The sequence below is a fragment of the Chiloscyllium punctatum genome, chromosome 1 (genome assembly GCF_047496795.1).
Source record: "Chiloscyllium punctatum isolate Juve2018m chromosome 1, sChiPun1.3, whole genome shotgun sequence".
In the NCBI taxonomy this organism is placed as follows: Eukaryota; Metazoa; Chordata; class Chondrichthyes; order Orectolobiformes; family Hemiscylliidae; genus Chiloscyllium; species Chiloscyllium punctatum.
Window position 1 is genome coordinate 136,748,269 of NC_092739.1, and position 22,980 is coordinate 136,771,248.

The 22,980-nt window shown below is 42.0% G+C and overlaps 1 protein-coding gene across 1 annotated transcript in view; it reads left to right on the forward strand.

The window, feature by feature from the left end:
- The first annotated feature begins 9,024 nt into the window (after positions 1–9,024).
- The window catches only part of loxhd1a (lipoxygenase homology PLAT domains 1a), a 153,754-nt gene continuing 139,798 nt past the window's right edge, over positions 9,025–22,980 (forward strand). The window contains exon 1 of the mRNA XM_072574269.1: positions 9,025–9,406. Coding sequence (XP_072430370.1) covers positions 9,025–9,406 — 382 coding nt within the window. The remainder of the gene's footprint in view (positions 9,407–22,980) is intronic.

Below are 22,980 nucleotides of genomic sequence, written 5' to 3' on the forward strand. Positions count from 1 at the left end.
AGTTGGTTGATGCCAACTGGAGGATCACCTGGAAAGAAAATTTGTGCTGCATTCAAATACACACATAGAAGGCAACTAGAATATACCTCCTGCTTCCCTTGTTCCCGAGTTAAGTGTGGTCAGTGGACCATGGTCTCAATGAAATTGGCATCACTTGTTTCAACTCCTCATTCAATCAGGACAGTGGTTGAAGTGTAAATGAGCTCAGACTGTCACCATGACGATATTAAAGACTGGCTCCAACAAGGTCACCACAAGGTTGCCTGCGCCTCTCACCTTGGCACTTAGATGATGATACCTTCAACATTCACTCATCTAACTTTTCTCAATTCTCATGAAAGGTCACAGATCTGAAGCAAGAACTCTCTCCAGATGCTGTCAGGCTTTTTCAGCATCTTCCATCTTTATTTATTATTCCTGGTACACGGTCAGAGTAGGGCCAACCTAAGGATCCAGGCCTGGACTGCAAAACTCATGGATAGATTTAAAAAGTCAATGGTCCACTTTCATTTCATTAAAACATAAAAATTTAGGTGATAACAAAAAGCCACCTAACTATAAAATACAAAGCTTTGTCAAAACATGAGGAGCTGATGGAAATCAAAAACTGAGACAGGAAATACTTGGTAGGTCAGGCAAAATATTCACAGAAGACTGAACAGTGAACTTTTTTTTAATCAACATCCTTAAAGATGTAATTACACACCTCTGGAACAGGTGGGACTTGAACCCAGCCTCTGGCATAGAGGTAAGGACATTACCACTGTGCGGAGAAAGTGAACCCTCCAACCACAAGGGATGAACTCAGATTTTTCCAGTTTCCTCATTTTCCCTCCCCCCACCTTGTCTCAGTCCCAACTCTTGAACTCAGCACCACCTTCCTAACCTGCAATCTTCTTCCTGACCTCTCCGCCCCCACCCCCACTCCGGCCTATCACCCTCACCTTATCACCCTCACCTTAACCCCCTTCCACCTATTGCATTTTCAACACCCCTTCCCCAAATACCTCCTCCCTACCTTTTATCTTAGCTTGCCTGGCACACTTTCCTCATTCCTGAAGAAGGGCTCATGCCCAAAACATCGATTCTTCTGCTCCTTGGATGCTGCCTGACCTGCTGCGCTTTTCCAGCAACACATTTTCAGCTCATTACCACTGTGCCACAAGTGCCCTTCAACCTCTTTTTTTATTTCACCTTTCTTTCTAATCAACCTAATCAGAAATATTATTACTCACTCTGAGATTCCTGAAGAAGGGCTTATGCCCGAAACATCGATTCTCCTGCTCCTCGGATGCTGCCTGGCTTGCTGTGTTCTTCCAGCATCCTATTTTTCAACTCTGAGGCTGATGGGACTTGAATGTGGGCCTCCTGTTCCAGAGATAGGGACAGTACCACCGTGCCCCAAGAGGGCCCTTGCACCTTGCTTTAAAACTACATTGGAATGAACGTCATCTGCTATGAGTTTCCAGAGTTCAGTGTCAGTTGATGTTAGTCATCTAATTAGGGCCCTCAACTGAGAGACAATGAGATGGAAAAGGCTGTCCACTGCCCTCCCTACTATGGACTTTCATAACATGCAGTGGAGAAAGAAAAGCAGCTGGTGTTCTCCCACATCTTATTCCTGTTTGCTGACTAAATGCTGACCCGCCAGCCGCCAAACACCATTACAACAATGAGGGAGAGCACAACATTTGTGAGTTGATGCTTTTCAATAATGTCACTAGGTATGACTCTAATATTTCAACCCTGTTTATCATAAGAATTCGGAGCAGGAACAGGCAATTCAGCCCCTCGAGCCTGCTCAGCCATTTGATACAGCCATGGCTGATCTCATCTTGGCCTCAAGTCCACTTTTCCTGCTTGTCCCACATAACTCTTCAACCCAAATCTAATTAAAAATCTATCTCCACCTTAAATTTATGCAATGACTTGCCATCCTCTTGAATTCCACAGATTTATAGCACTTTGAGAGAAGACATTAAACCTGTCACTCCTTATCCCAAGACTATGACCTCTCATTCTAGATTGCATGACATGAGGAAACATCCTTTCTACATCTACTTTACCAATCCCTTTACCAACTTACCTACTTTAAGTAGATTTCCTATCATTCTTCTAAACTCTAGAGATTAAAGGTCTAAATTGCTCAATCTGAGCCTAAACTGATCAATCTCTCTTCATAAGACAAGCCCCCTCAGCTCTGGAATCAATTTAGTGAACCTTCTGGGAACTGTCTCCAATGCAATTACACCCCTCCTCAAGTGAGGTACCAAAATTGTATGTAATACTCCAGATATAGTCTCATTAATGCCTTGCACAGTTGCAACAGCACTTCCCTACCATTATACTCTATTCTTTTAGTAATCAGTGCCAAAAATCCATTTGCCTTCCTTATTAACTGCTGTACTCTGTACCTTCATGCTAGTTTTCCGTGATTCATGCATGAGGACACCCAGATGCCTCTGCAGTGAAGATTAGATAATTTATATAAGTTGGATTTCTATTCCTCCAAGCTAAAACCTCCCAATTATCTGTGTTAAGCTTCATCTGCCAAATCTTAGCCCATTCATCTCACCGATCCATATCCATTTGTAAATTTCTTATTTCTTCTTGCAACTTACTTTCCCACTTATTTTAGTGATAGTCTTCTAGAGTCAGCAAAACATTTATCCTGATCTTTTCCTTTAATATCTTGAAAACCTGTTGGTTCCTATTAGAATCATAGAATCATAGAGTCATGGAGATGTACAGCACGGAAACAGACCCTTTGGTCCAATTTGTCCGTGCCGACCGGCTATCCCAAATTAATCTAGTCCCACCTGTCTGCACTTGGCCCATATTGCTCTAAACCTTTCCTGTTCATATACCCATTCCGATGTTGTAATTCTAACATGTTGTAGTTGTACCAACCTCCACCACCTCCTCTGGCAGCTCATTCCATACCCGTACCACCCTCTGCGTGAAAAGGTTGCCCCTGAGGTCCCTTTAATATCTTTCCCCTCTCACCCTAAATTTATGCCCTCTAGTTCTGGACTGCCCTACCCCAGGGAAAAGACTTTGTCTATTTATCCTATCCATGCCATTCATGAATTTATAAACCTCTATGAGGTCACTCCTCAGCCTCCAACGCTCCAGGGAATACAGCCCTAACCTATGCAACCTCTCCCTATAGCTCAAACTTTCTGATCCTGGCAACATCCTTGTAAATCTTTTCTGATCCCTTTCAAGTTTCACAACATCTTTCCAATAGGAAGGAGACCAGAATTGCATGCAGTATTCCAATAGTGGCCTAACCAGCGTCCTGTACGGCCGCAACATGACCACTCAACTCCTGTACTCAATGCTCTGACCAATAAAGGAAAGCATACCAAATGCCTTCTTCACTATCCTATCTACCTGCGACTCCACTTCAAGGAGCTATGAACCTGCACTCCAAGGTCTCTTTGTTCAGCAACACTCCCCAGGATCTTACCATTAAGTGCATATGCCCTGGTAGGATTTGTTTTCCCAAAATGCAGCACCTCACATTTATCTAAATTAAACTCCATCTGCCACTTCTCAGCCCATTGGCCCAGCTGATCAAGATCCCATTGCAATCTGAGGTAATCCAATTTTGGTGTCATCTGAAAACTTACTAACTATATTTCTTATGCTCAAATCCAAATCATTTATATAAATGATGAAAAGTAGTGGACACAGCACTGATCCTTGTGGCACTCCACTGGTCACAGGCCTCCAGTCTGAAAAACAGCCCTCCACCACCACCCTCTGTCTTCTACCTTTCAGTCAGTTCTGTATCCAAATGGCTAATTCTCCCTGTATTCCATGAGATCTAATCTTGCTAACCAGTCTCCCATGAGGAACCTTGTCAAACACGTTACTGAAGTCCATATAAATCACATCTAACGCTCTGCCCTCATCAATCCTCTTTGTTAATTCCTCAAAAAACTCAATCAAGTTTTGTGAGACATGATTTCCTACGCTCAAAGCCATGTTGACTATCCCTAATCAGTCCTTGCCTTTCCAAATACATGCACATCCTGTCCCTCAGGATTCCCTCCAACAACTTACCCACCATTGACGTCAGACTTACTGGTCTATAGTTCCCTGGCTTGTCCTTACCACTTTTCTTAAATAGTGGCACCATGTTAGCCAACCTCCAGTCTTCCGGCATCTTACCTGTGACTATTGATGATACAAATATCTCAGCAAAAGGCCCAGCAATCACTTCCCTAGCTCCCTACAGAGGTCTAGGGTACACCTGATCAGGTCCTGGGGATTTATCCACTTTTATGTGTTTCAAGACATCCAGCACTTCCTTCTCTGTAATCTGGACATTTTTCAAGATGTCACCATCTATTTCCCTACATTCTATATCCTCCATGTCCTTTTCCACAGTAAACACAGATGCAAAATACTCGTTATTCTGCACTGTTTGTGATCCTTCAATCTGTGGAAGCAGATACACAGTCACTTGGCCTTTTTGCATTGCTCCTTTGGAGACTCCTGTGTTGTTTTGGCTGTAATATAAGGAATCCAAGTATGACCTTCGCTTAGCCATTAAGACAGTCAAGAACTAATACCAATCCAAACTAGAGACCCAGACAGACACCCAGCAACCATGGCAAGGACTGTATGACTTCACAGGTTCTAAAAAGAGACAGTGCAAGATAGCAGACGATGACACATCCCTCCCAGATCATCTCAATGTTTTCTACGCTCACTTTGAGCAGAATTTCGACAGTGAGGTAACACCTATCCTGACAAGTCCTGATGATCCTATCCTAACAGTCACTACATCAGAGGTCAGATCAGTTTTCCTTTGTGTGAATCCAAGGAAAGTGATGGGACCAGATAGAGTACCAGGCCATGCACTCAGAGCATGCGCAGATCAATTGGCAGAGGTCTTCTCGGACATCTTCAACCTTTCCCCGCAGCAGGCCACTGTCCCTGCCTGTTTCAAGATGGCCAACATCACCCTGGTTCCAAGAAGGCTCATGCAGCATGTCTCAATGACTACCGCCCAGTGGCCCTAACTTCGTGGTCATGAAGTGCTTTGAAAGGCTGGTCATGGCATTAATCAACTCCAACCTCTCCACTACTCTTGACCCACTCCAATTTGCCTATCGGACTAACAGATCCATGTCAGATGCCATATCACTTGCCCTTCACTCCTCCATGGAACATCTTGACACCAAGAACAGTTACATAAGAATCCTACTCATTGACTACAGTTCAGCCTTCAACACTATTATCCCCTTGAGACTGATTACTAAACTTAGTGATCATGAACTAAGCCCTCTGCAACTGGATCCTCAGTTTCCTGACTCACGGGCCACAATCAATGAAGACTGGGGACAATATTTCATCCTCACTAACACTCAACATTGGAGCCCCCCCAGGGGTGCGTACTCAGCCCCCTACTATACTCACTGTATCCCCATGACTGCGTTGCCAAATACCAGATTAATGCCGTTTACAAGTTCACTGATGTCGCCACCATAGTCGGTCGAATCTCAGATGGCGACGAAACAGATTACAGACAGGAAGTGGAAGACCTGGAAAAGTGGTGCACTGAGAACAACCTAGCTCTCAATGCCAGCAAAACCAAGGAACTCATTATTGACTTTCGGTGGGATGTTACTCATGCCCCCCCCCCCCCCCCCCCCCCCCCCACGCATTAACAGCACAGAGGTAGAATGAGTGGACAGTGTCAAGCTCCTGGGAGAGGTCATCAAGAACAAGCTTTCTTGGACTCTTCATGTGGACGCACTGGTTACAAAGGCCCAACAATGTCTCTTCTTCCTCAGGCAGCTGAGGAAATTTGACATGATGGCAAATACCCTTGCCAATGTTTATAGGTGTTCCGTATCACTACCTCGTATAGCAACTATACTTTTCAAGATTGGGGATAGTTACAGAGAATGGTGAACTCAGCCCGGACAATCACAAAGGCCAACATCCCATCTATAGACTCCATCTACCAGGCCCGCTGTCAAGGAAAAGCTGCCAGCATTCTCAAAGATCCATCCCACCCTGGCAATGCTTTTCTACAACCTCTACCATCAGAGAGGAGTTACAGAAGCCTGAACACACACACCAGCTGGTTTTGAAACAGTTTCTACCCTACTGTTGTTAGAATACTGAATGGACTCACAAACTCGTAACATTCACCTGTACCTGTGTTTTTTGTTTTTGCTGCTGTTTACCTATTATCTACTTAACTCTGTAATCAGCCTGTATTGCCCGCAAGACAAATCTTTTCACTGTGCCTTGGTACACGTGACAATAAATTCAATTCAATTCAATTCTATTCAATTAATTTGTAGTGAATTTCATAAAATGCAAGTGCATGGCTGTCACCAAATGGTGAACATTAAGAGCAAAAATCTATTTAAGGTTTAGGACATATGATACATGTACAGCATTCCTGCTGTCACTGTGATTGTACCACATAATCACCACTCTCATCATTGCAGTTTGTGGTGTGTGTTTTGACTACATAACTGTATACTTGGGCCAACGTGTAGTTGCATAATAACACTTACATAATGCACCCACAGGGAGACAAGCAAGTGGGTTGCCTTTAGATGAACAATTTCATTCATAAAGCTAATGCATTCTAAAGTTACAAGCCAAAAGGTGCAGAAGTTCCAAGGGTACTGTAACTCAACCTGTCTGAATTTGAAAGCTGATCTACAAATAAATTAAAGCAATCTTTAAAGCCAGATTAACTTATCATTTGTCATTTGAAGACTGCAGAGCATACAACCAAGTACTCAAATGTTCCCATTGTAATCTGTACATAGTATTATTGTATACATACACTAAAGAACAGTTCATATGTATTATAAATAGTACAAATTTTGTAGATAATAAGATAACAGTTATATGAATTAACAAGAAATTTGACAGTTTTAAGTCTCGGAGAATGGGTTGAATTAGGACACATTGCAGTGAGTTAATTCCAATGTAGGATGAGCATGCAGGATTTACACAACTTCGCAGAGGCCGGGTCATAATGTGGCAGTGTGGGCTAAAATATGAAGATGAATATCTTTTGTGTCTCATTTCCTCCCTCACTCTACCTCAACTCTCATAAGCTTTGCCATTTTGTATTTCTGCCAATCAGATCTGGACATGATCATTCTGGACCAATATATTGGCAACAAGAAAACATCTCACCAGAAACTTTCCACTTTGTCTCCAATTCCATCTCCCTGCCTAGCCACCTGTTTAGTCTGAATCTGACATTATGGAATGTCCATGTTCTGTTCAATCCTTACCTGAAGTTTATTCTCATCTCCTAACAACCAAGATTCCCATTATCCATCTCAGTAACATCTCCAAATTTTTTCTTGACCCCATTAACACTGATGTTAATTTCTATAATTTTGTTGTTTCCTGACTGAGCCATCTAATATAATACTTTCTTGTTTCCACTCCATCTTATGTTTTTCTAACTCATCTGAAATGCCACACCTTCTTTCTCATCCTGGACAAGGTCCTACACATCAATCAGGCTCACTCCTAACTATTATCCACTGGTTCCTCAGCTCATTGATTTCCAAGTCTGGATCTTTATCAACATCCCATTTCATAAAAAATAAATTAGAAACAAAACCTTCATCATCTTATCCCAACTTGCTTCAGTAACATCCTCCCACACTGAGTCTTGTTTTGTTCACACAGTTTGCATTTTCAAAAGACATCACAATACTGACTTCCTTGACTACAGTCATTTCTTGTGTATTGTTCAACTTTTGCTCTACATGGGGACATTTCTCTATATTAAAGCATGGTAATAGTGTGAATTATTGTTATGAGGAAATTAACAAATTGTGGTGATTTTAACTGTAGTTGGAATTGGTCTTTGGTGGGCAAGAGGGCACAAAACAGATAGTGCACCAGCTAGAAGAGAATGGGGTGGAGCCTCAATCAGTTTGATATTGGACATCCATCTCCCATCCAAAGTTAGAGGGATGGCATAAACGTTGGTGAACAAGATGGGATTTGAGGTGAGAGCTGAATTCAAGCTTATGGTCTCTGGCATAGCGAAGTGGTGGGGGAGAGGGTGAAGAAAATTACATAGTCAATGCCACCTGGATGAGGGACTAAAAATGTCATGTGGGTCTCATAAATTCCTTGTGAGGGCCCAGCAGATCACTCCAGTTTTTGCTGGCTCCCAGTGGAATTCTTTCAAAAGTGTAAGCTTATTGTGGCCCCTTTTGTCTACACAGCCACCTGCCATACAGCAGAGTTGACATCAGGCAGGCCTCCTCCCCAGTTGAGCACAAATTACATCACAGCACCATTGGGCCATAACTTGCCTCAAGTGGAAGTCACTGAAGATAAAGTCGTACTGGGCAGGTACAGAGCAGCCTCTTGCCAGTAAATCAGCTCACCAGTTTTAATCTGCCATATGAACTACCGTCAAGAAGGGGGAATTAAATTATTTCCAATGTGACAGGAAGGTGTATTATCAAGATAGGAGTCCTACAAATAAAGTGATTATATCATTTGCCTTAAATCCATAATACAGGAATGTAGCAGACACTGATAAGCCGAGTAAAAGCAGTATTGAGTGAAGCAATAAAGGTACCCTACTTCAATGATAAGTCCCTCAGTCCCTAACAAGAGTTGGCACAAAGTTTGTTCCTATAGTCTTACCATTATGACTTCCAAGTATAATGTTTAGTCTGTAATAACATGCAAGTTTTCTGAATGCAGCCCAGTCATTGTCTACAGCAGTGGTGGGAGATCTCAAGTAAAGTTGAGACATTCCTCCATCTGTAAAATGATCCCAATACATAAATTATAGAGAGACCTGAAGCCTGATGATAAGGTTTGTGCTTCTGGGCTCTTTTTACACTCTGCTTTCTCTTCAAGTCACGTGTCTCTGGCACAGCAGTAATTTTTCATGAGAGTCCTGCAGCTATGCAGGAGAGAGCAGAGAGCAACTTGTTGCGTGAACGTGACACATAGGATAAAAGGTAGGAAAGAAAATTTGAAAATGACACCAACATGAAAGACAAGAAGAAAAAATCAAAGGAGCACATAGAAGATGACGAGGAAGAAGAAGTAGTTCTGGAGAAAAGGAAGAAAAAGAAAGCATCTCCAAAAGAAGAGCCTAACAAAAGGTCCAAATCAAAAGGTTCAGTTGAAGATGATGAGCATGCTGATAAACCTCGAAAGGAGAAGAATAAAGGGAAAAAATCCAAGAAAGGTTCAGATGACAGTGATGAAGAAAAAAGAAAAAAGAAAAAGGAGAAACAGAAAGGAGATAGATCAAAAAGTAAATCATCTAAAAAAGCATACAACTATCAAGAAATTTATGAGCGTGAACTTCTGACATACCGCACTGAATCTTCAGATGACGGAGAGGATCTGTACCACAAGAAGAAAGGTCATTTTTGCACCAATATCTTATTCATTGCCTTTCTCATTCTAGATTCACTTAATTCATTTTTTTTTGTTGTTTTTGAAGTATATTCTTTTTGTCATTGGGACAACATCCCAATTAATTGGGATTTAAACAGATTTGGCAGGTGGATGGAATGTGGAGTGGATGTACAGTGGAATGCACGGACAAGTGTAGTTGAAGAACCAACTCAGCCTTGAAGGCAGTGCAAATGTAATTAAGGCAGATGGGAGCATAGCAAGGCTGGATGGCATTTATTTTAATGCAAGGAGTCTTACAAATAAGGTAGATGAATTCAGAGTGTTGATTAACACGTGGGGATGTGATGTCATTGCTATCACCAAGATCTGGTTGAGGGAAGGTCAGGACTGGCAGCTTAAGATTGAATCTTTAAGTGAAACAGGGGCAGGGAATTGTGAATGAGGAGGTGGTCTCATATTATTGAGCAAGGGAGTGAATTACTATAGTAAGGGGAGATGATCTTTGAAGGTTCTCAATGTAGATTTGCTCGCTGAGCTAGAAGGTTTGTTTTCAGACATTTCATCACCATACTAAGTAACATCTCCAGTGAGCCTCTGGATGAAGCACTGATAGTGTAGCCCACTTTCTATTTTTGTGTTTGGGTTTCCTTGGGTTGGTGATGTCACTTCCTGTGGTGGCATCATTTCCTATGGTGATGTCATTTCCTGTTCTTTTTCTCAGGGGAGATAAATGGGATCCAAGTCAATGTGTTTGTTGAGAGAGTTTTGGTTGGATTGACATGGATCAAAAAAAAAGGGAAGCTTATGGTAGATCCCAAAGGTTCAGAACAGTTAATGCCCTAGAAGTCATAGAGTTGTACAGCACGGAAACAGACACTTCGGTCCAACCAGACCATGCTGAACATAGTCCTAAACTAAACTAGTCCCACTTTCCCGCTGCTGGCCCATATCACTCCAAACCTTTCCTATTCATGTAACCGTCCAAATGTCTTTTAGATGTTGTACTTTGTACCCACATCCACCACTTCCTCAGAATATTTATTCCAAACACAAACCACCTTCTGTGTAAAACAAAACTTGTCTGTTACGTCTTTTTTAAATCTCTCTCCTCTCACCTTAAAAATGTGCCCCCTAGTCTTGAAATTCCCATCTTAGGAAAACAACCATCAACTCTATCTGCACCTCTCATTACTTTATAAATTTCTATCAGGTTACATTTCAACCTCCTCCGCTCCAGTGAAAAAGGTCCAGTGGATCCAGCCTTTCTTTATAACTCAAATCTTCCATACCCAGCAACATCCTGGTAAATCTCTTCTGAACCCTCTCCAGCTTGATAATATCCTTCTGGTAACTGGGCGACCAGAACTAGACACAGTATTCCAGAAGAGGCCTTACCAAATCCTGTACAAACTCAGCATAATGTCCCAACTCCGATACTCAAAGGACTAAGCAATGAAAGCACATGTGCCAAACTCCTTTTTAACCATACTGTCTGTAAGTGATGCAAACGTCAAAGGATTAAGTACTTGCACCCCTAGGTCTCTCTGTTCTATAACATTACCAAAGGCACATTAATTGTATAAGTCCTACCCCTGTTATACTGAAATACAATAACTTGCATTTATCCAGGTTGAACTTCATCTGCCTTTTTTGAACGCATTGACTCATTTGATCAAGATCCTTTTGTAATCTTAGAAAAATTTTCTCACTGTCTACTATGCCACCAATTTTGGTGTCATCTGCAAACTTACGAACCATGCATTCTGTATTTTAGTATAGAAAGCCAGGGGTTGTTTAAAAATACATTAGGAGAGTGCAGAGAGGGCATGAATAAATATTGGTAGGTAACATTAATGGAAATCCAAGGCCTTTTATAAGAATATTAGGTGCAAGAGGATAACCAGGCAAAAGTAGGGCTCATTAGGGACCCAAGTAATAATCTATGAGTGGAACCAGAAGAAATAGCTGAGGTTTTAAGTGAAAACTTTGTAGCTCTATTCACAATAGGGAAAGATGACATAAGTTCAGAAATCAGGGAAAGGTACTGTGATATACTAAAACAAATTAGCATTGAAAGGGTGGAGGTATTAGTGGTTTCAGAAGGCTTGAAAATGGATAGATCCCAAGATCCAAATGAAATGTATCCAAGACTGCTGTGGAGGCAAGAGAGGAGTTTGCAGAGGCTCTGACATTAATTTTTAGATCCTCTCTAGCCATAGGAGGAGCTCAATATGCTACCATTATTTAAGAAGGGTGGTAGAGATAAACCAGGAAACTACAGGCCAGCGAATCTAATATCTGTGATAGGGAAACTATTGCAAAAATATTCTGAGGAACAAAATCAATTTCCACTTGGAGAGGCAGGGATTAATCAAGGGTAGTCAGCATGGCTTTGTAAGCAGGAGACCATGTCTGAGAAATTTGATTGAATTTTTCAAGGCCATGACTAGGGTTTAGATGAGGGCAGAGCAGTGGACTTCAGTTATACTTTTGACAAGGTCTTAACATGGCAGACTTATTAAGAAGCTGAGAGCCAGGGGATCCAGGGTAATTTGAGAAATTGGTTTCAAAATTGGCTTAGTGGCAAGAAGCAGAGAGTGATGGTCGAAAGGTATTTTTGATTTTTGATTTGATTTGATTTATTATTGTCAACCTTTACTGAGATAGTGAAAAGTATTGTTTTACAAGCTAATCAGACAAATCATACCTCACATAAGTACATCACAGTAATAGAACAGAACACAGAATATGGTGTTACAGAGTAATTCTGACAGACTTCCAATTGATATTTTAAAAAATTAGTACTTTGTAAAGATGTGAGGGAATAATCTACTTAGAAGAGCTCACAGAGTCATCACGCTCTGGCGCCATCTTGGATAAAAGGCTGGAAACCTGTGTTCACTAGTGTACAAAAGGAATTAGTGCTGGTCTCTTGCTGTTTATTTTGTACATTAATGATCTAAACATGAATGTCACAGATTTATTGCAGGTGGTACGATTGGTAAGTTCACAGATGACACAAAAATTGATGGTATGGTAAATAGCAAGGAGGAAAACCTTAGATCACAGGATGGTCAGATGGGCTGAATAATGGAATTTAATCATGAGGTGATGCATTTTAGGAAGACTAACAGGGCAAGGGATTACACACTAAATGATAAGACCCCAGGAAGTACAGATCACTGATCCTTGTCTGCATATCCATTGATTTTTGAAGGCAACAGGATAGGTAGAAAAGGTGGTTAAGAAAGACTATGGGATACTTGTTCTGAGAAAGGGTTACTGGACCCGAAATGTTAACTTTGATTTCTCTTCACAGAAGCTGGCAGACCTGCTGAGCTTTTCCAGCAACTTCTGTTTTTGTCTGTGGGATACTTATCCTTATTAGTGAAAGCATTGAGTACAAGAGTAAGGAATTATGATTGAGCTGTACATAACGTTAGTTATGCCACAGCTGGAGTACTGTGTTTGCAGTTCTGATCGCTACACTATAGGAAAAATGTAGAAGATGTAGAAGAGATTCACCAGGATGTAGCCTGTGCTAGAGCTATTCAGCTATGAAGTGATACTGTATAGACTGGGATTGTTTTCCATGAAGCAGAGAAAGCTGAGGGGTAATCTGGTTGAGGTGTACAAATTTCTGAGGGGTATACACAGGGTAGATAGGAAGAAATATCTTCCCCAAGTAGAGGGGTCAATAACCAGGGAAATAGTTTTAAGGTAAAAAGCAGAAGCTTTGCAGGGGATTTGAAGAAAATGTTCTTTTCACAAGGGTTGTGGGTACCTGGAATTTACTGCCAGAAAGGGTGGTAGAGATGGGAAACCCTCAAGGCATTTAAGAACTGTTTAGATGAACACATGAAACAGTGTAGAGTACAACATTATGGACCACTTGCTGGAAAATAAGATTTGAATAGATGCATGTTTGATGACCAGTGTGGGCACAACAGACTGTATATGATTCAATTCTAGTTTAAGTTACTTAATGAAGGGAATATACCAAATACACATCCCTTTGTGGACTACTGTGTGCAGTTCTGGATTTCATATCATACAAATGATATAAAGTCATCAGTGAGGGAGTAAAAAAAGATTTACGAAGCAGATACCAGAAATGTAGGGGTGTGCCTATCAGGAGAGAGTAAACAAGCTTGGTCTCTGAGAAGGCTAAGTGGGGATCAAATGAAATTATGAAAAGTTTTGATAGAATAGCACAGATGGCCTGTCTCCAGGAGTGATTTGGCAGGCAGCAAGTGGCACAATAAGTCAAGGTATAATGTCCTATATGCCATTCCTGGTGCCTACCCATTTACCCGCCCACCTTTACACATAGTGGTGCAGCATAGGACGTGTCCACTGGACAGTGAAGCCTATGTGAAGTGTGAAGCCAGCAACTTCTAGGCAAGAGAGGGAGAGAAAAAGAGAGGGTTCTTTCTATTGGGGCCCCATGAACTCTCGTCATCTCTCTAATCTCCTTGCCTTGTTCATCCCAGCACTCCAACACCCTCACTGCCAGGTCTCAGTAATACCTTAACTTACCACTGCCATTGGTTACTGAGTGCAGTCCCAGCAGTGACCTGACAGTGCTGCTGGGACCACAGCACCATTTGTTTGGCCTTGTGCACGTGGGCATGGGACGTCTCCCAGATAGAAGTGGAATTCTTGCTGTAAGCCATTTAATGGTCTAGAACCATTAATCCATGGGAAAGGACCTGGCCCAATATAGGAAATCAGAGGACATCAGTGGTGTTTAATAAGGTTGAAGGAAGAGATCAACTCTGTCACCAATACTGGCACCATTCATGTCTATGGAATGTCAGGGGACCTAAGGATATTAAATCCTTATTTGGCAGTGCCCTGTTACCAGATCTCCCGACTCTTTAGATTGTCAGACTTCTGCCAGCAGGATGGAAGTCATACCTCCAAGAGCTGCTGGCCGATCAGAGAAACTTGCCATTACTCAGAGATCATGGCTGACCCCAGTAATACACTGGACCTAAATTGGTGTTCGTTGTTAGATACAAGCACAGTGAATGCTGGAGAAATTCAGCAAGTCTAGCAACATCTATGGAGACACAAACATAGTTAACATTTTAAGTCCAATATGACTTAGAGTTATAGAGATGTACTGCATGCAATCAGACTCAGCAATCCTAACCTCAGCTCGTCCCATTTGCCAGCACTTGGCCCACATCCCTCTAAACCCCTCCTATTCATATACCCATCCAGATGCCTTTTAAATGTCATAATTGCACCAGCTTCCAGCACTTCCTCTGGCAGCTCATTCCACCCGCTGCATCAAAAAAGTTGCCCCTTAGGTCCCTTTGAAATTTTTCCTCTCTCACCTAAAGCTATGCTCTCTAGTTCTGGACTCCCCCACCCCAGGGAAAAGACTTTGTCTATTTATCCTACCCATGCCACTCATAATTTCATAAACCTCCATATGGTCACCCTCAGTCTCCGACGTTCCAGGGAAAACAGCCCCAGCCTGTTCCGCCTCTCCTGGTTGCTCAAATCTTCCAACCCTGGCAACATGCTTGTAAAATTTTTCTGAACTCTTTCAAGTTTCACAACATCCTACCAATAGGAGGGAGGATTAGAATTGCACACAATATTCCAAAAGTGGCCTAACCAATGTCTTGCACAGCCACAACATGACATCCCAACTCCTTTACTCAATGCTCTGTGCAGTAAAGGAAAGAATACCAAGCACCTTCTTCATTATCCTATCTACCTGCAACTCCACTTTAGAGGAGCGATGACTCTGCACTCCAAGGTCTGTTTGTTCAGCAATACTCCCCCAGAACTTTACCATTAAGTGTATAAGTCCTGCTCTGATTTACCTTTTCAAAATGCAGCACCTCACATTTATCTAAATTAAACTGCATCAGCCACTCCTCTGGCCCTTCTGATTAAGATCCTAATGTACTCTGAGGTAACCTTCTTCACTGTCCACTTCATCTACAATTTTGGTGTCACCTACAAACTTACTAACTATACCTCCTATGTTCACATCCAAATCATTTATATAAATGACAAAAAGCTGTGGACCCAGCACTGATTCTTGTGACACTCCACTGGTCACAGGCCCCTAGTCTGAAAAGCAACCCTCCACCACCACCATCTGTCTTCTACCTTTGAGCCAGATCTGTATCCAAATGTCCAGTTCTCCCCGTATTCCATGCTAGCCAGTCTACCATGAGGAACCTTGTTGAAAGCCTTAATGAAGTCCATACAGATCACATTCACCGCTCTGCCCACATCAATCCTCTTCATTTCTTCTTCAAAAAACCCAATCAAGTTCGTGACACATGATTTCCCACACACAAAGCCATGTTGACTATTCTAAATCAGTCCTTGCCTTTCCAATTTCATGTAAATCCTGTCCCTCAGGATTCCCTCCAACAACTTGCCCACCACTAATGTCTGGCACAATGGTCTCTAGTTCCTGGCTTGTCCTTACCACCCTTCTTAACCAAATCCAGTTTTCCAGCACCTCACCTGTGACTATTGATCCAAATATTTCAGCAAGAGGCCCAGCAATCATTTCCCTAGCTTCCTGCAGAGTTTTAGCGTACATCTGATCAGGTCCTGGGGGTTTATCCACCTTAGTGTGTTTTAAGACATCCAGCACTTCCTACTCTGCAATATGGACATTTTTAAGATGTCACCATCTATTCCCTCACATTCTATATCTTCCACTTCCTTCTCCATAGTAAATGCTGACGCAAAATACATGTTTAGTTTCTCCCCCATCTCTTGTGATTCCACATGTCAGCTGCCTTGCTGATCTTTGAGGGGCCCTATTCTCTCCCTAGTTACCCTATTGTCCTTAATATATTTATAAGATCCCTACAGATTCTCCATAACCCTATTTGCCAAAGTTAAGGAACAAGGGCTCGCCCGGGATTCTTCTTAAGAAGTGTTATACCAGACTCTAGATATTAATTCAGTATGCTCTCCACAGATGCTGTCAGACCTGCTGAGTTTTCTTCTTCATTTATTTATGGGATGAGGACATTGCTGGCTAGGCCAGCATTTACAACTCCCTAACCACATAGCTGCAGGTCTGGAGTCACATGTGGGTCAGACCAGGTAAGTGTGGTAGTTTCCTTCCCAAAGGACCTCAGAGAACCAGGTAGGTTTTTCCAACAGTTAAACTCATGGTCATCGTTAGGCTCTTAATTCCAGACTTTTAATTTATTCAACTTGCACCTTCTGCTCTAGTGGGATTCAAACCCAGCACCCCAGAACATTACCTGGGTTTCTGGATTCAGCAAGATTACCATTAGACTGTCACATCCTCCTGTAAGTTTCTCCAGCAATTTCTGTGATTGTTTCAGATTTTCAGCACTGCAATATTCTGCTTTTATTTCATTATTAGATTGCTGGAGAAACATAAATAAGGGCAGGATAGAGTTTTAGGGGAGCCATGAGGATGAGAACCAGATAGGAGTCGATGGCACTCAGAGACTGGGTGCCTTTGAACATGGAACCCCACCCCCTAGAACACCGCAAACAAACCCTATTATGTTTAGTCATCATTTTTGTGTATGGATGGAAGTCAGTAAAAAGAAAGGAGCAGTCACTTTATTGGGTATTTTCTGTAGACCCCTCCAAATATCAGCGGAGTGATGGAAGAACAGATTGAAAAGCAGATTTTGGAAAGGTGCAGACGTAAAGAGTTGTTGTTATGGATGACTTCAACTTCCCCAATATTTATTGAAACCTTCTTAGTACAGATGGTCAGGATGGAGCCAATTTAGTCAGGTGTGTCCAGGAAGGACTCCATATGTAGATAGGCTGACTGGAGAAGAGATCATATTGGGTTCGGTGCTAGGCAACGAACCAGGCCAGGTGTCAGATCTCTTGGTGGGAGAGCATTTCAGTAACAGTGACCACAACTGTCTCACCTTTACCATAGCCATGGAGAGGGATAGGAACAGACTGTATGGGAAGGTCTTTAATTGGGTGAGGGGCAATTATACTGCTATTAGACAGGAGCTGTGGAGTATAAATTGGAACAACTGTTCTATCGGAATGCACAACAGAAATGTGGGGCTATTTAAGGAACACTTGTTGCGAGTATTGGGTAACTTTGTCCCACTGAGACAGGTAGGGAGTGATAAGATGAAGGAGCCTTGAATGACAAGAGAAGAGGAGCTTCCTGTCAAAAGAAAGAAGGAAGCTTACTTAAGGTTGAAGAAGCAAGAATCTGGCACAGCTTTAGAGGATTACAAGGTAGCTAGGAAAGAACTCAAAAATGGACTGAAGAGAGCTAGGAGGGGGCACGAAAAAGCCTTGGAGGAAAAGATTACAGAAAACCAAAAAGCATTCTACACCTACTTGAGGAAAAAAAGAATGACCAGAGAGGGTAGGGCTGATCAGGGATAATGGAGGGAACTTGTGCCTAGAGTCTGAAGAGGTAGGGGAGGCCCTAAATGATTTTTTTGCTTCAGTATTCACTGGAGAGAGGGACCTTGTTGATAGTGAGATAGGACTAGGTTAATAGGCTTGAACAGATTGATATTTTAAAAATGGATGTATTGGAATTTTAGAAAGCATCAAGATAGATAAGTCCCCAGGGCTTGACCAGATATGTCCAAAGTTGCCACAGGAAGTGAGGAATGAGATTGCTGCGCCTCTGGTGATGATCTTTGCATCCTCACTCTCCACAGGAGTAGTACTGGATGAATGGAGGGAGGTGAATGTTGTTCCTCTGTTCAAAAAAGGAAATAGGGAAATTCCTGGGAATTACAGACCAGTCAGTTTTACACCTGTGGTAGGCAAGGTACGGGAAAGGATTCTGAGAGATAGGATTTATGACTATTTGGAAAAACATAGTTTGATGAAAGATAGTTAGCATGGCTTTGTGAGGGGCAGGTCATGCCTCACAAGCCTTATTGAGTTCTTTGAAGATGTGACGAGACAAGTTGATAAAGGTCGAGCAGTGGATGTGGTATATGTGGATTTCAGTAAGGCATTTGTTAAGTTTCCAGAGAGTGGTAGGTGCGTGGAATGCACTGCCAGTGGTATTGTAGAGTCAGAGACATTATGGACATTTAAGCAACTGCTGTACAAGCACATGGATGGCAATAAATTGAGGGGTGAGTAGGTTAGGTTGATCTTTGATTAATATAAATGTTCAGCACAGCATCATGCACTGAAGGGCCTGCCCTGTGCTGTTCTGTTCTATGTTCTATCAATCATCTCAGTCCCACAGTATTGTTGCACAGGTATCTCAGAGTAGTGGCCACGGCCTAATCATTTTTAACTATTTATTTCATGATCCTCCCTCTAAGGCTCATTCAGAAAGTTAGGAGGTATGCGATACAGGGGAAATTTGGCTGTCTGGATACAGAATTGGCTGGCCAAAAGAAAATTGATTCATAGCTTTCTAAAAGAAACTGGAAATGTACATGCAATAAATGAATTGCAGTGCAATGGAGAAAAGGAGGACAGGTAGGGCTAGTTCTTGCCGAATGGCCTCCTTCTGTAATCATTCTAAGGTTCTATAATCCTATCAAACGAACTGTTTGCACTCTACACTCTTGAGCTTTGAGTGTTCTTGCAGCTGCGGTTGCTAACATTAATGGGAAGAACATCAACACACAGTTGACATGTACTTTATGAATGGGTTTGAGGCTTTGACAGGTCAGATGGTGACCCATTGGATACATAGTTCACAGCCACCATCCTTTCTCTTGTAGCCTTCTAACAATACGGCTAGTCCAGGCAAACTTTCAATCAGTGATGACTACCTGCAACCTCCACAGAGCTGTTGTTGTTGAGGGTTTTGGTGGTGATGATGTCTTTGAAGGCCAGTGGGAAGGTTATCTGGCATGAAGTTATCTGTCAGTTGTTAAGATAAATCCAGATGTTGTCAAGGTTCTTCTGTGCATTGGATTAGTTGCTTCATTATCAGGCAAGTTCTGAATAGAGAAGAACGCTTTCAAATTGTAAATGAGATTAACTTTATGGGACTACAAAGCAACAGAAACTTGATGGCCCAAAACACCATCTTAAAAAACTCCTGCAGTGATACACAAGCGCCATAATGCTTGTCCTTCAACAACCATGGACACCAAGTGTCAAGTTTGACCAATCATGGGACTTTTCCTTTACCCTCCATTGACCTCAGTTTTATCATAGCCTCGTGGAACAGTAATTGGTTGAATGCTGCCTTTTGAAGGTAGTTGCTCTTACCTCATTGGATTGAGAATTTCTGTCTGTCGGGAGGTTGTATTAAAGTTTGGAGCTTGTTATTGCCAAGTATGTACCACTGGATAACACTGCAGATGATGCTTTCTATTACTTCACTGATGATTGATGATTGATGGTCGGGCAGTAATTAAACCGCATTTGTTCATAGAGCATTTAATGCAATAAGACTTGGCTATGATCCAATGGTTATCAGATGGATCAGCTCCATTTACATTCATCTGCTTTTGATCCTGAACATTCAGGGAGTGCTGTATTCTAGCTTCACTAAGCTCATTCTAAGCTTGTTCATGTTTCTGGCAACCTCTAACATAATGATGATGGAGCAATATATTGGACTAAGATTACAGAATGCAATATAACATTCTGTTGCTGCTATTGGCTTCCAGGTTTCCTTTAGGCTGCTGCAACAGCCTTTAACTTGTACTGTGGATGGAGAACTTCCTCACCGTAAGACACGACTTTCCCACTACCTCTACTTGGTATATCTTGTCAGTAGGGCAAGGCATATGTAGGAAAGCTGGGGTTTTGAAAAAAGGTGGTCTTGCAAAAAAGTGGTCTTGCAAAAAAGTGGTCTCGCTCTTTGTTGCATTCCTAACCCCCCCCCCCCCCACCCCCGTCTTGAATAGTGATCTCCTACTCCCCTATTTTCTACTCTCCCCACATGCTGATGGCTGCTTCCAGTCCAACATGGATTAGTGGTGCTGGAAGAGCACAGCAGTTCAGGCAGCATCCAATGAGCAGCGAAATCGACATTTCGGGCAAAAGCCCTTCATCAGGATGCTGCCTGAACTGCTGTGCTCTTCCAGCACCACTAATCCAGTATTTGGTTTCCAGCATCTGCAGTTATTGTTTTTACCCAGTCCAACATAGTCAACATCAGAAACTCCGAGGGCACTGTGCAGTTGAGGGGTCTGGATGATGTGCCAATAGTCTCTCCCTCAACGGGCACCCACTTTGGAATTAAAACTTCCTAAGACCAGTGTTATGAATATGTCAGATTGCTTAAACCAGAGGGAAAGCTGATGAGGAATTAAACTGGAAAAATATATTAACACAGACAAAAATCATAAAGAAGACAGATAAAATAAAGAGAAATGACAACTAAATGGCACAGCCAACCATTAGACATTTGCTGATCAACCTGCTCAGATGCATTGCAACACACATCTGGAGTAGGTATGACTTGAACCCAGAGGTAGGGACTTTACCACTGCAACACAAAAGCCCATAGTCTAACGTTTTAATTAATTTCAGCCATTACATAACTGAGACTTACATAACTCAGCTATGCCTATGTTTCCTGAAAGGTGACTAAAGACTGCGAACACAATGAGAAAACGAAAGAATAACTCATTTCTTTCCCTATATTCAGGAAGAATTGTCGTTCAAGAGTTAATTGCTGAATGTTCCCAATAAGTAACGACTGCAATAGTTTCTATTTTGGTGACTCACACTGCACCGCTCATTGGAATGTGGTGTAAAATATTTAGTGAAGCCCAGTGCTGATATCTATTACAATAAAAACACTCTTCATCACACCTGATCCACTGCTCCCATAGTACACATCAGTAATATGAGATGAAGTTAATCAGGTAAACCTGAACTAACAGAGGTGGAAAATCCCAGTTTACATCTGCTTTGGGTGCATTTTGAAAAAAAGTTAGTTTCTTTCTTCCTATTCTTAGGCTTTCCTGAAAACATGCAGAAGTATCTCTCAATCCCATCATGTATGGTCCTGTGCAGGCATGCATTTCATGCTAAGTAATTCATATCTCAGCAGATCACTGTCCACTGACCGCTCTCTATAAACTGGCTGTCATGACCAAAAGAGATGAAATCACAAATTCTTATAAAAATTAATTGTTAAAATGAAGTTTGTTGGACTGAAACATAACCATCACGGACCAAAACATGCCAATATCTAAAGGGATTCTAATCACACTTACCAGACATCATCTATCTGGAAAGGTACATCATTGCATTGTGTGATTTTTGTAGTCACACACACAAGAAAACCAGCATGTGAGATACCTGTTCTGAACAGCTAGTTCTGAACAAAGTGGAACTATTGAAATTAATTATGCCCAAAGTGGAACTAACAGCTGCATATGTGCTTGTCTCGGACACCAGTAAGATCCATGATTACTCATATATTTCAAGCCATCCATAACTAAGCTGTACTGCCCTCTCTTAACTTTACTTCACCCAAATTGACTTTATTCTGTTTTGGATTTTTCTATTACTTTATTGACCCTGACTGTTGCACTTCTCAGTTAAATCCCAAGTTTAGCTATTCCTTGAGAAATAAAGTGCCCGTAAGTGATGCAGGTAGGAGGATTCTGAGTTCAGCAGTGGAGGAGCCTCTGCCCTTGACCTTGTCCAACAGGTATGAGATTTTTGTCCCTGTACGGATGAGGAAAAGGGCTGTGGACAGGATAAGCCATCTGACCATGGCACCATGGTGCAGAAGGCCATTCAAGAGCGGGGAGCAAAAAGACAAGTAGTTGTTATAGAGGACTCTATAATTAGGGGGACAGATAGTATCCTTTGTGAGCCATATCGAGAGTCCCGCATAGTGTGTTGCCTCCTGGTGTCAGGGTGCAGGACATTTCCGATTGGCTTGAAAGGATATAGGAGATGAAGGGAGAAGATCTAGTTGTTGTGGTCCTTGTTGGCACTAACAAATTCGGCAAGGCTAGGAAGGAGGACCTGTTTGGGGACTATCAAGCACGAGGAAGGAAATTGAAGAACAGGTCCTTGAGGGTCATAATCTCTGGATTACTACCCAAGCCACGTGCTAATTTGCATAGGGCTAAGAAAATTAGGAAAATAATCATGTGGCTAAGAGATTGGTGTGGAAAACAAGGGTTCCATTTCATGGGACATTGGCATCATGTTTTGGAACCAGAGGGATCTGTACCAATGGGGCGGTCTCCACCTGAACTGATCTGGAACCAGTGTTCTGGTGAAAAGGATAAATAGGGTGGTCACTAGGACTTTAAACTTGTGAGTCAGGGGAAGGGAAAGGGAAAACAACAGGGAGTATGGAGTCTGGTAGAAAGATAAGCAGCAGGTTAGCATGTGTGCAGGGTTTCAGTTTGAGGCAGGCTAGGAATGAAGCAAAAAGGAAGGATAACTTAGGACATATTCGTGGAGATATTGGAAATCATGAGGATAAGAAAATTAGCATTAAGGCGCTTTACCTGAATGCTTGTAGTATTCATAACAGAAGTAGATGATTTAACAGCACAAATCATTGTGAATGATTCTGATGTGGTAGGCATCACAGAGACATGGTTGCAGGGGGTTCAGGACTGGCAGTTAAACACCCAAGGATGTACAACTTATTGAAAA